We start from the raw sequence: 14,974 nt of genomic DNA on the forward strand, positions 1-14,974 counted from the left end.
TATCAGTTGCTGGATAAAGCCTCTGTAATAATGATTATGTTAGGCTCTTATCTACCAGTAGAACAGAGTAATCATTAGGAATCATTTCATTGACCTTTGTTTTCCCATTTGTGTTTGGTTCTATCTTAGGTCTCTGGGCTATCCAGCTTCTGGTTCCTGGCCATGCAGGCTGAGTCAGTCATTGGTTCCCTCTCATGCCATGAGTCTCTGTCTGGACCAGTTTGCCACTCCCACAAGTTCTGTGCCTTCTTTTCCAGAGCACATCTTGCAGTTAGAACAAATTGTAGGTTGAAGGTTTTGTGACTGAGTTGGTGTCAAAATCTCTCCACTGGAAACCTTGCCTAGTTATAGAAGATGGCCAGTTAAGGTTCTATAACCCCATTACTAAGAGACTTAGCTAGCATCACCCTTGAAGATTCTAAAAAATTGGAAAATATAAAAGAAATGGACAGTTTTCTTGAGAAATACCACTTACCAAAGTTAAATCAAGATAAGATAAATGATTTAAATAGACCTATAACCCCTAAGGAAATAGAAGCAATCATTAAAAGTCTCCCAGCCAAAAACAAATCCCAAGGCCAGACAGTTTTAGTACAGAATTCTATCACATGTTCAAAGAAGAAATAATACCAACACTCCTCAAATTATATCACAAGATAGGGACAAATGGAACATCACCAGATTTATTTTGTGAGACCACAGTCATCCTGATATCAAACCATACAAAGACTTAACAAAAAAAGAGAAGTACAGGCCAGCTTCCTTCAGGAATATTAATGCAAAAATACTCAATAAAATACTTGCAAACAGAATCCAAGGACAAATCAAAAAAGATCATCTACTATGATCAAGTAGACTTCATTCCAGAGATGCTGGGAAGGTTCAGCATAGGAAAATCTGTCAATGCAATCCACCATGTAAACAAACTGAAAGAAAAAAGTCACCTGATCATCTCATTAGATGCTGAAAAAACCTTAGACAAAATCTAACACCCTTCATAATAAAAGTCTTGGAGAGATCAAGGATAAAGGGATATACCTAAACATAGTAAAGGCAATTTACAGCAAGCTATTACCCAACTTCAAATTAAATGGAGAGACACTCAAAGCAATTCTACTAAAATCAGGAACAAGACAAGATTGTCCACTCTCTCCATATCTATTCAATACAGTACTTGAAGTTCTCGCTAAAGCAGTAAGACAATTTTCTTTTTCTTCAGAAAAAGAAGGTACAAAATATTATTCTGTCAAATGGAATTTAGAACTGAAAATCCTGTGATAACAGAGTCAAGCTATAGGTATTACATACTGACAATATTCTCAAAATTGACAGGAGACTGAAACACACAGACTATAACAGGAAGAAGTATATACTACATATACCAGTGTAGTTTATTGTAGACTTTACTGTCTTCTGCTAACACACACAAAAAATATGATCATATTTTGAGCTAAAGAAATTATAAGATGGAGTTATTTCTCTGTCATAGAGCCCATGACCTACATGTGCAATGACCTACATTTAATCTCAGGCATTCAAAAAAAAAATCAAAGGAATACAAACAGAAGAAAGAAAGAAAGAAAGAAAGAAAGAAAGAAAGAAAGAAAGAAAGGCAGGAAGGAAGGAAGGAAGGAAGAAAGACAGAAAGAAAGCAAGAAAGAAAGAAAGAAAGAAAGAAAGAAAGAAAGAAAGAAAGAAAGAAAGAAAGAAAGAAAGAAAAAGGAAGAAAAAAGGGAAATTTTATGGTTTCTAATATAACAAAATTGATAAAATTTTGCTATATAATTTACTGGTTTAAAAAAGTAATTGAAATCTTAAGGAAAAAATAATACATGTTAACTTTTTCAATTAAAAACCACACAAGAAAATATTAACATTAGCAATATTATTCACATTAATATTCTTTAGTACTAGAGTATTAATTAATAATGAAAAAATTAACTCTAATGTAAAAATATCATCTAAATGTCGGCTTTTCCTTTGCTAATATTTTCTTCTGGATTGGATACAAAATTCATTAAATAATTTATATTTGCAATATGAAACTTCTGTTCCAAGACCTAAAATATTCCCTTGTGTCATCCTTTTTCTGTTTAATCTGTTAATATATCCAAATACCCTATCTTGAAGTGATTGTTCTTTTGGTACTAACCTGTATAGAAATCTCTACCTTAAACTATCTTATACATGCTGCACTAAATCTAATACTTTGCTATAAAGGAAATATTATAATTAGTATGCCCAGGAGAAATCTTAATATTTAAAGATGAAGAGATCAAGTCAGGAAAAGGGAATAAGGATTACAAAAGAATCATTGTGATTGCAACCCTAACATTGACAGCAGAACATCCCAGAGTCTCAAGAGTGAATTTTTCTCTGTGTATCTTATTAGTGTTCTAGAACAATCTAAATAAATACATGGCAAGAGTTTTGAGTCACAGGGTGGTGTTGGTGCATGCCTTTAATCCCAGCACTTGGGAGGCAGAGCCAGGTGGATCTCTGTGAGTTTGAGGCCAGCCTGGTCTACAGAGTGAGATCCAGGACACGCACCAAAACTACACAGAGAAATTCTGTCTTGAAAAAAAATGAAACAAAACAAACCAACAAACAAAAAAAGAATTTTGAATCAATCTCCAAATAAAATATATTCCTCCAAGTGTATGCATTTTCACCTATACTCACACTTGCTACAATTATTTGAACATAGCACAATTTACTGAATCCAGAGAAAAACTTAGGTTGATGATAAGACCAACATGTCTTTATAAAAAAATAACTAATTGGAATATATATGCATATACATATACATACATGCATGCAATAACAAGTGGCAGGGGAGAGGTTACAATTTATTTCCGATTTTCTTTTCCTTTTTTTTTAAAAAAATTTATTTGTTTTATATACCAACCACAGATCCCCCTCTCAACCCTCCTCCCACTCCTCCCACCCCTGCCTACTGCCCCTGTCACTCAAACCCATCCCTCATCTCCTCCTCCAAAAGAATAAGTTCTCTCATGGGGGGACAGCAAACCTTGGTACATTCAGTTGAGGAAGGATTCAGCCCCTCCTCCCTGCCTCAAGACTGAGCAAGGTGTCTGACCATAGATAATGGGATGCAGAAAGCTGGCTCATGCCCCAGGCATTGATCCTGATCACACTGCCAGGGGCCAAGAGGTTACAATTTTGAAGGAGAGCAGGAAGGTATATATGGGAAAGTTTTGAGGGAGGAAAGCAAAGAGAGAACTATTGTAATTATATTAAAATCTCAAAAATAAAATGCTAAAAATAAGGAATCACTAATCAGGAAAGTAAATCTTATCAGGCTTCAAATAGGAAATGTGATTATGTAGATAGATATATATTAGGTGGAAACTTCAGAAATCTACAGGAAGGTGGTCAGAAAGTTACAAATACAGCCAAAAGTTGTTGAGACAGAAAGGCTGGAAATGCAGAGAAACAGGATCAAACATCAACAAATACAAAAGTTCTTCACACTTAATTTATATTTCACAGTTTATCCCTCTATGTAAATTGATTCAACACCATTTCACATTGTCTTTTTACTATATGAGCTTATAATCTTATGCCCTAAGAAACTGATATATTAAACTAATAATAAAAATAATATTTATTAACTCCTAATTTAAAGCTATGGAAAAAGATAGAAGACCTTCATTTATTTCCTATCATCTGAGATCAGTTTCTTCCTCCATAAATTTTTCATGGCATTTTTCACTTCTGCATTTCTCAATGTGTAAATCAGAGGGTTGAGCAAAGGTGTTCCAATTGAATAAAATGTAGCTATCATCTTGTCCATAGGAAATGTGGTTGCAGGGCGTGTGTATATAAAAATACAAGGTCCAAAAAACAGGATGACCACAATGATATGGGAGACACAGGTGGACAGGGCTTTTCTCCTCCCTTCAGCACTGTGGTTTCTTAGGGAACGCAAGATGATGACATATGAGACCATTAGCATGAGGAAACTCACTGTACAAATGGCCCCACTGTTGGACACCAGAAGTAGGTTGATCATATATGTGTCTGAACAGGCAAGTTTCAGCAGTGGCTGCAAGTCACAGAAATAGTGGTCGATCTTATTGGGACCACAGAAAGGTAAACTCAAAGCAAGAAATATCTGAACTAAAGAATGCACACAGGATCCCACCCAGGCCATGGCCACCAGCATCCCACAAACCCGGTGGCTCATGATGGTCATGTAGTGCAGAGGCTTACAGATGGCTACATAGCGGTCAACAGCCATGAGGATGAGGATGAAGATCTCCAGGCAGCCAAAGAAATGGAATGTAAAGACTTGTATTATGCACTCACTGAAAGAAATAGAGGCCTCTTTCATCAGAGAATCCACAATTGTTCTAGGGGCTATGGTTGTAGAGAAGCAGGTGTCAGATAAGGATAAGTAGAACAAGAAGAAGTACATTGGACTCCCAAGTGCCTGGCTTGTCTTGATGGTAGCAATGATCAGCAAGTTACCCAGTAATGTTCCCATATAAAAAAGCAAAAACACAACAAAGAGAATTTTCTTTCTAAATGGATCCTGTGTCAAACCAAGTAGAATGAACTCAGTCACATTGTTACTCAGCCACATTGTTTAGTGATCAGAAGTGGTAAATATGAAATACTTTATCTGAAAAAAATAAAGACATTTATTTTGAGAGTGGTATATGATTCTGTGGAGCACTTTATGCAAAAGTAAGTAATCCTCATTAGTGATATTCTGTTATTTTTTAATAAATGATTCAACACTTTTTCCTAAAATTTTGTGGCAATCTATTTGCATTATTATGTTCCCATAACACTCTGCAAACACAAATCCCTGTTATCACAATTATGGTTAATTTTACAACTTAATGATTATAAATTTGGAATATGTTATCTGTAATATTTTATCATTAACTTTATTTTTCATATGAAATGGGAAGCCTATCATCACCTCACAATAAAGAATGTCATATTTTTAAAATATTGTTATGCATATTTTCAGACTTGATTATATAATATTTCAGCACTTTACAAAACTTATTTCAGGTATTTTAGCCTAAACATGTGAAAAATAAATATTTATAACTTCCAAATAATCTTAAAATATCTTGTGATACTTATTACTTGACATAATCAATGGATCAGAATAAATGTTTTTGGTGACTAGAACTATCATTAGTATTACAACTTTTAATTATTACTTATTGTAGGAGAGGCATACTTTTGAACATCCAGAGCCCCAAGGTTATAGTTGAATAAGATGAAAGTGGTAGGCATCATTCTTCAATTTTTTTTCTTTTTTTAAATAATTTGATTTAATTTTACATATCCACCACAGATTCCCCTGTCCTCCCTCGTCCTGTTCCCCCCACACTCCCCCTATCTCACTCCCCATTCCCAACTCCTCCAGGGCAAGGACTCCTTTGGGGATTCAGCTCAACCTGGTAGATTCAGTCCAGGCAGGTCCAGTGCCCTCCTCCCAGGCTGAGGGAAGTGTCCCTGTATAAGCCCAAGGTTCCAAACAGCCGGCTCATGCACTAAGGACAGGTGCTGGTCCCACTGCCTGGGTGTCTCCCAAACAGTTCAAGTTAATCAATTGTCTCACTTATCCAGAGGGCCTGATCCAGTAGGGGGTTCCTCAGCTATTGGTTCATAGTTTGAGAGAAAGCCTGAACTGACCTACTCTGGGGATCGGATGGTCAAACACCCTAACTGTCGTGCTAGAAATCTCATCCAATGACTGATGGAAGCAGTTGCAGAGATCCACGACCAGGCCCCAGGTGGAGCTCCAGGAATCCAATGGGGAGAAAGAGGAGGGATTGTATGAGCGAGAATTGTTGACACTAAGATTGGAAAAAGCACAGGGACAAATAGTCAAACTAGTGGAAACACATGAACTATGAATCATTCTTCAATTTTTAATGTTTTTGTGATAACAGTTTTATTTCACATGTGTTACAGTCAGCTGCCAGGGGACTAGAAGACAGATGCAATCCCTAGTAGTTTTAATATCAATATGTCTATAAACACCATGTTCTTGGAACAGAGCAGTAATTCAGAAGAGAAAGGAAGCTGTGATTTTGCTGAAAAGGAATGTAAATAGTCAGTAATTGACTCTTTGTTCATTTTGTTTTGCCTGCAAATGTCAATAATTATCCATTTTTAAATATCACTTCTTTCAATAAATAATTAACATGGAATATTCTATTATGGTTTTCAATCTTAAGAACAGAGCTTTTTTACTAATTATTACTTGCCAAAATGATTCTGTATGATTAGATAGATCGATTGATCTATAGATAGATAGATAGATAATAATGATGATGAAGATAGATGATTGATTGATAGATAGATAAATAGATAGATGATAGATAGATAGATAGATAGATAGATAGATAGATAGATAGATAGATAGATAGATAGATGGATGATAGATAGATAGTCAGGTCATACTAATATTGAAGTGGAATCTATGTGGAAGACGTATGTATTACACTGTGCTCCTACCAATCTCACCAACATATTTGTGGCATGATGTTGAAAGCTATTAGTCAAAACAAGAGATATGACATACAAGACATACACAAAATTGTCGTTATATTTATTTACTTTTCTCTCTTTGCAAATTTTCATCTCTTTAGTAGACTTGAGAAGTGTTTGCTTTCTATAAATAAAAAAAAATACTCATTCAGATGTCAATCAAAGTTTCTCACCTTAGCTTCTATGATCTTTGGCAAAGATGTTAGGCTGTAATAGAACTGAATTTCTCTATTAATTATTAAAATGGGCCTGTTCATTCCTTATTTTTGCACTCAAATGGCATGTTTGTACATGAAAATAACGTATGCTTAGTGGACACGATGATGGAAAAAATGCATTCACCTCAAACTTATTTAGTCACTTCTTGGAGAATACAGTGTTTTGAATGTTTGCTATGAATTCCATTAGCATTTTCCATTTCTAGAACAAGCTCATTAACCTCAAACATGAACATAGACTTTTTATATATAAAGAATTCAAAGTACTAGATTTAACAAACTTGGTAATATTTATAGTTCTTGATCAAACATCTGATCATTATTTTCATCAATAGTCAAAGGCCATCATTCTTTCTGGAACATATTAAATTTATAGCTATTATGACCATCTAGACATTTGAAGACTCAGTTTTAAAGACAACTCAAAGAATCTTTCAATGATTGTTTTGTAACAAGGAAAATAATCCCTGATTTCTGAAAAGCCTTTCCTCATAGCCTTTGTTGTACTAATGTAGGTATTTGATTCATTGCAATTATCTGAATGGCTCTTTAGTTTTCTTTCTTGAATAAATATGCAGAAAATCTATGCTCCCAAAATAACTCGCTCCACTATAACAAGCTCAACGTCTTGCATAGAGTGATACCTAACAGTTTAAGTTGAGCATTGTCTCTTAGTTCTTAAAATGCAATGCTTCTCTTGTAGATCAAGAGATGTTTCAGTGGGCAAAGTGGTTGCTGAGTATGAGGACATGAGTTCATATCTCTACCACGTAAAATACTAGGCATGGTGGAATGCACTCATAACCCAAGAGCACAATGCAAACAGCCCTGCAATTCTAGCCCAACTGAACTTTGTAATATTGGAAACAGCTGAAGAAAACATCCTGATGTCCACTTCTGACTTCCACACATGGGCAAACACACCCTCACACACGTGTGTACATACACACACCCACACTTCAAATTTAATTTTTATCTGATTATTTTAGTGCTTTTCTGACTTTATATTCAAATCATGAATTTATTAGAGTTTCCATGTACTATGGATGGAAGGCAAGAAAATATTATCCTTTTTTTTTTTTAAAAGCCTCAAGATCTAAATAACTGGTGAAATATCAGCATGATCTGTAAAACAAGATGTTGTGTTTTAAACCATGCTAATATTACTGGGGTTCTGACACCCACTAAATTAAAATTTTCAGAATCTGTTGGGTTTTTACATGGGTAATCTTGACATTTTCACATCCTCTTGATACAAATCTATTCTTCTTGGGTATCTGTACATATAATCCTTTGTCCATTTTCCAACAGAAATTGTTACCTTTTTCAGCAGGTTCTGAAAGCAATCAGGCATGAAAACTCTATTGCACTGGTCTGAAAACAGCAGTGCTGGAGAGACTCCAGGATGTCTACAAGAGACCATCACAATAATAAACACACAATGAGTTGATGTTGTAGGTGGTGGAAAGAGCTGAATGAAAAGCAACCCAGAAAAGGTGGAGAACAGAAGTGGACCAGAATGTGTAGTGATTATTCCCATGGCTCTATGCTGTACTTTGTAGTCCCCATGAAAAGCATCACTACTTCTACATATTCCTATCCTTGCTAATTCAGCTATACTGCTTGTCTCTCTTGTAGAGAATCTCTACATTCCCTTTATTCATGAGGAGGTTACCATTCTCACTGAAAAGAAAAATGGCTTTTTCTTATCCGTAGAAAAACATCCTTTCTCTGGGAGTTCTAGTCCTTCCTAAAGACCCAAATAAAGAGTGATAATCTTCCCTTCTGGTGGAATGATACATGAAAAGTAGCTTGCCTGAGGACTCATTATATAATTGAAAGCTCCAACCTAGTTATTGCACACCAGGTTCCTTAAGTAATTATTTTTTCAAATATTACTAAGCAGAGGACATGATCCTTATATTTGGGGGGTAGTAAATCATAATAGTGTATTTTTAGTTAAAAAAAAAGAGTTAACTAGGGACAAAAACTGAGGAGAAAGAATATTTTTTATCCTCAAATATTTTCAGGATTTCACATGCTAACTTTATAGCATTTCTCTCTCACCTTTAATATATATTCATATTTATGTGTCATTAATTTATGCTATTATTAAATAGATTACATATTGCATATATTATGTTTAGAGTCTTTTTTATATTTGATTTGAAAAGTCTCTGAAATAAAGTCATTTACTTTCCAAATCTCAGATGTGAATAAATCACAAATTACAATCTCATGATATCATTGCAGAAATATGGGAATAGTATAGTATTCTGCTCTTTGTCAGTAAGAGGTGAAAAAAACTGACATCCTCCAGAAAACTAGGTAATGTCACTAGTTTTTGTTCACCTTACTCTTACTGTTGATAAGGCACACAATCTCCTCTAAATTCTGGCACCTATAGTATCTTAGTGATATCGTGTATTATCCCATTACCTTGCAGGTAAAGTGTTTGGGAATTATTTTGCACTCTCCAATATCAATAGATTATGATCAAGTTTAACATATGAAACACATCCTTGTTTTCCCACTATAATTGTTCATCACAAACATGGAATTTATATAAAACTTTTGTCAACATCAAAGAATGTTTTCATTCAAATATTTCACTTGATTTATTTTCTTTATAACAGTAAGTATTTTAAAGTGTAGGATTTTTTATATAGCTTGCTCATAGGGTGTCAGAAAAATGCAAATTTAAGACTGGACATATATTAAAATATACTTAATTAATCTGTGATAATGACAGTCAGTCCTCAGAAAGCAAAACCTGTCACTTACCAGCTGGAGGGCTCAGGAAGTTAATATCATTGTCTGCCCATCGCCTTTTAAGACAGGTTTTCCATAGAGTACCGGATAAAACAAATTTATTTTTGCATCCCAGAGGGAATTTTTTAACACATAATGCTATAATATATCAGTATTCTAAAATAAATTAGTCCCTAAAGTTATCATTATTTTACAGATGAGACACCTGAATGATACTGTAAGTTCAAATTTGAGTTCTGTTTAGCCCACAAGAATACCAAGGTAACCCCTATCTCACTTGAAAATCAGATGGAAACCAAAATGTGTTCTTAGAAGCTTCAGACACAACAACAAAACCTAAAGAAACAAGAAATACAAGTGGATAATGAAGAAGATAGCAGAAAATAGGGAAAAAGTAATTTTATTAGTGAAAGAAGAAATGGAGAGTGAAAGAATGTTACTGCTCCCACCAGTGCCTGAAGCTACTACTCAGGGTGTTAGTAGATAAGTCTTTGAGCTCCTGTAATATAATGTGTTATGTTTTCTCATTTTCTTTATTTTCTTTTTTCTTTAATATTTATACAATATACATTTGGCCATGTTTTCCCCTCCATAAACTCCTTCCAGAACCTCAACTCCCTACCCAGCCAGTTTTATCTGTGTCTCTCAACAATAAAAAAAGAAAAAGAAAAACAACTGAAAATCAATTAAACAATATAAAACTATACAAAAAATATCCAGTAATATTAAAATTGTCAAAAAAAGCCAAAAAGTCCCTCAAAATGAAGATTGTGTGTGCGTGTGTGTGTGTGTGTGTGTGTGTGTGTGTGTGTGTGTGCACGCGTGCCAGCTATTCCTGGGAATGGGGAGTGTGATAGAAATATACAGTGACAATTTATTGATGTAAATTGATTATCCATTTGTCATGTGGTATCAATTGCATATAGCTTATTGACTAGAGGTGGGAACAAGTATCCATTCTCTCTTTTCAGTGCTGAGACATCATCTGACTTAAACCTGTACAGGTCCAATGTACTCTCATACAGTCTCTGTGAGTTCATATGAAGATCTCTCCTGTGGCTTCAGAAAGACACAACTTCTTTGGATTCCTTGACACCTCTGGCACCTATGAGGAGAGATGTTTGATGTTTGATGAAGGCATTCCATTTATGACTAAGTGCTCAAAAATTCTACTCTCTGAATTTTTTTCAGTTTTCAGTCTCTGTGTTAAATCCCATCCACTGCAATATGTAACTTCTCTGATGAGGGTTGAGCAAGGCACTATATGAGTATCATAGTATATAGGTCATCAATTGTGATTTTATTGCTATGTCCCTTAAGCAGAATAACTGCAGTAGTTTTAACCCATGGTCCATGACCTATATAGCCTCAGATTCTTAGTAACTTTACCAGTGTCAAACATGGGTTTCATTTCATGGACTGTGCTCTAATCTAACAGCTCCCCAGCTGTTAGTCCAAAGTCCTTGAGCTCCCACTAGCTCTGATCAGCTCTTTCTGTGGTTTTTGCATAATGATTTTGACCTGTTTTTCTCCTATAAACCCTGCTTCTTTTCTTCAACTGAACTTCAGGAGCTCAGACAAGTGCTTGGCTGTGTGTCTTTGCATCTGCTACTGGATGTGGGTTCTATGATGACAATTAGGGTTTTCACCCATCTGAGTACAAGGGAAGGCCAGTTCAGGAACCCTATCCACCATAGCTAAGAGTCTCAGCTGCAGACATCCTTGTGGGTACCTGGGGATTTCCCTAGGACCAAGTTTCTCCCTAACCCCATACTGACTCACTTTGTCAACATATTTCTTCCATTGCTCTTCATCCCTCCCCAAACTTAGCCATCTCAATCTCTCATGTTCCCACCCCCATTTCATCCCCTCAACTCCCCCTCCCAGTTTACCTAGAAGATCTTAACCCTTTCTCCTTCCTAGGCCAATCCATGCATGTCACTCTTAGGGTCCTCCTCTTTACCTAGCTTCATTGAGGTTGTGGATTGTAGCCCGGGTATCTTTTGCTTTGCATCTAATATCCACTTATGAGTAAGCACACACTGTGTTTGTCCTTCTAGGCCTGGGTTACCTCACTCAAGATGACTCTTTCTAGTTCTATCACTACAAATTTCAAGATGTCATTTTTTTTACCACTGCATAATATCCCATTGTATAAATATACAACATTTTCTTTATCCATTCTTCCATTGAGGAGCATCTAGGTTGTTTCCAGGTTCTGGCTATTATGAATAATGTTGCTATGAACATAGTTGAGTAAGTAAGTGTCCTTGTGGTGTGGTTGAGTATCTTCTGGGTTTTATGCCCAGGAGTGGTATTGCTGGGTCTTGAGGTAGCTTGATACCCATTTTTCTGAGATACAGACATACTGATTTCCAGAGAGGATGTACAAGATTGCACTCCCACCAGCAATGGATGAGTGTTCCCCTTTCTCCACATCCTCTCTGACATAAGCTGTCATCAGTATTTTTGATCTTAGCCATTCTGACATGTGTATGATGATATCTCAGAGTTGTTTTGATTTGCATTCCCCTGATGGCTAATGATGGTAAGCATTTCCTTAAATGTCTTTCAGCCATTTGAGATTCTATTGTTGAGAATTCTCTGTTTAGCTCTATAGCCCGTTTTTTTTAATTGGATTGTTTGATATATTGATGTCTAGTTTCTTGAATTCTTTATATATTATAGAGATCAGCCCTCTGTTAGATGTGGGGTTAGTGAAGAACTTTTCCCATTCTGTAGGCTGCCATTTTGTCTTCTGTTTCCTTTGCCTTACAGAAGCTTCTCAGTTTCAGGAGATCCCATTTATTAATTGTTGCTCTCAGTGACTGTGCTACTGGTGTTATATAAATTAAATGGTCTTCTGTGGCAAGGCATTCAAGCCTACTTCCAACTTTCTCTTCCATCAGGATCAGAGTAAATGGATTTATGTTGGGGTCTTTGATCCACTTGGACTTGAATTTTGTGCATAGCAATACATATATTTGTATTTTTCTACATGTTGACATCCAGTTATAACAGCACAATATGTTGAATATTCTTTCTTTTTTCCATTGTACAGTTTTAGATTCTTTGTCAAAAATCAGGATTTCATAGGTGTGTGGATTAATGTCAGGATCTTCAATTTGATTCCATTGATCCATGTGCCAGTTTTTATGCCAATACCAAGCTGTTTTTGTTACTAGATCTCTAAAGCAGAGCTTGAAGTCAGGAATGGTGATGCCTCCAGAAATTCTTTTATTGTATAAGATTATTTTGACTATTCTGTGTTTTTTGATTTTTCCATATGAAGTTAAGTATTATTCTTTCCAGGTCTGTAAAGAACTATGTTGGAATGTTAATGAGAATTGCATTGAATCTGTAGATTGCTTTTGGTAAGATTGTCATTTGTATTATGTTTGTTCCACCTCTCCATGAGTATGGGAGATCATTCCATTTTCTGTTAGCTTCTTCAATTTCTTTCTTCAAAGACTTAAAGTCCTTGTCATACAGGTCTTCCACTTGTTTGGTTAGAGTTACTTCAAGATATTTTATGTTACTTGTGGCTATTGTAAAGACTGATGCTTCTCTAATTTCTTTCTTGGCCTATTTATCATTTATATATGGGTGGGCTACTGATTTTTTTTTTTGAGTTAATCTTGTATCCTGCCACATTACTGAAGGTATTTATCACCTGCAGGAGTTCCTTGGCAGAGTTTTTAGGGTCACTTATGTATGCTATCATCTCATCTGCAAATAGTGAAAGTTTGATTTCTTCCTTTCCAATTTGTATCCCTTTGATCACCGTTTGTTATCTTATTGCTCTTGCTAGAACTTTGAGTACTATACTGAATACCTATGGAGTGAATGGACAGTCTTGTCCTGTTCCTGGTCCTAGTGGAATCATTTTGAGTTCCTCTCCATTTAGTTTGATGTTGGCTATTGGCTTGCTGTATATAACCCTTATTATATTTAGGTGTTCCTTGTATTCCTGATCTGTTCAAGACCTTTATCATGAAGGGGTGTTGGACATTGTCAAAGTGCTTTCAGCATCTCATGAGATGATCATGCTCTGTTTTCTTTCAGTTTGTTTATATGATGAATTACATTGACAGATTTTCCTATCTTGAACCATCCCTGAATCTCTGGGATGAAGCCTACTTGATCATGGTAGATGGATTTTATGTGTTCTTGGATTTAGTTTGCCAGTATTTTATTGATTTTTTTGCATCAATGTTCATGAGGGAGATTGGTCTGTGATTCTCTTTCTTATTTACATCTTTGTGTGGTTTGGGTATCAGGGTGACTGTGACCTCATAAAAAAGAGTTTGGCAAAGTTCTTTCTGTTTCTATTGTGGTAAACAATTTGAGGAATATTGGTATTAGCTCTACTTAGAAATTCTGGTAGAATTATGCACTGAAACCATCCGGCCCTAGGCATTTTTGGTTGGGGGAACTTTAATTATTGTTTCTGTTTCCTTAGGGGCTGTTGGTCTATTTAAATAGTTTATCTGTGTAGAGGGCTGCAAATAGATCCATATCTGTCACCATGCACAAAACTTAATTCCAAGTGGACCAACGACCTCAACATAAATCCAGCTACTCTGAACCTGATAGAAGAGAAATTAGGAAGTAGTCTTGAATGCATTGGGGTAAAAACTGAGAGATCGGGGAAGCAGAAAGAAGCCAGCCACATTCTTACCACTAGGAAAGCCTCGGCCAAAGAGAGACCTGCTTCCTGTATACCCACATCTATGTGCCTTTCTGTCCCTGCCTTCTTACTTCCTCTCTCTGCCCAGCTATATCACTTCCTCTTTCTGCCCAGAGAAAGAGGGCTCTATCACTTCCTGTCTGTCTGTTAAGACCTCCAAACCTCCAGACCTCCATGATTAGTCCTGGGATTAAAGGTATGGGCTACCATGCCTGGCTCTGTCCCTGGTGTAACCTTGAACACACAGAGATCCAGATGGAGTGCACAAATAAAATATCAACACACAGACCAAGGAGTATCTTTTCTTTGCTAGGTTTTTTTTGTTTGTAACATTCATGACACAAGCTAAGAGAAGAGCTTCCATTTGTCAGGTGGGTCTTCCCACATTGATAAATTATTCAAGAGGAACCCTCAATGGTGTTTCTAGAGGCTAGCCTAATCGAGAAAATCCCTCACATATGTGCCTGCAAGCTTGTCTCCTAAGTGACTGAAGATTATGTAAAGATGAGTATCAAAACTATCTGTCACTGTATCCATTTTATTTCTTAGCCTTGTCTTATTGCATTAGCTAAGATATGAAGCACTGTATTGAATAGGACTGAGAGTGGACACCTATGAGTTGTTCCTGATTTTAGTTGACTGATTTAAATTTTCTGCTCTTTCAGAAAATTCATCTTGAGAATTCATATGTTATTTCTGAGAACTGCCTCTTTCTTTAGACCAGGCTTGCCTTGAACTTGCAGCAATGTTT

The 14,974-nt window shown here is 35.9% G+C and overlaps 1 protein-coding gene across 1 annotated transcript; it reads right to left on the minus strand.

Moving 5' to 3' along the window:
• Positions 1 to 3,676: 3,676 nt before the first annotated feature.
• On the minus strand, positions 3,677 to 4,619 carry LOC114683701 (olfactory receptor 4C16-like). The gene has a single exon (XM_028858010.1). It carries the CDS (start codon positions 4,607 to 4,609, stop codon positions 3,677 to 3,679), a length of 933 nt encoding a protein of 310 aa, XP_028713843.1. The 5' UTR covers positions 4,610 to 4,619.
• Between the last annotated feature and the right edge of the window lie 10,355 nt (positions 4,620 to 14,974).

The sequence above is a fragment of the Peromyscus leucopus genome, chromosome 4, assembly GCF_004664715.2.
Source record: "Peromyscus leucopus breed LL Stock chromosome 4, UCI_PerLeu_2.1, whole genome shotgun sequence".
In the NCBI taxonomy this organism is placed as follows: domain Eukaryota; kingdom Metazoa; phylum Chordata; class Mammalia; order Rodentia; family Cricetidae; genus Peromyscus; species Peromyscus leucopus.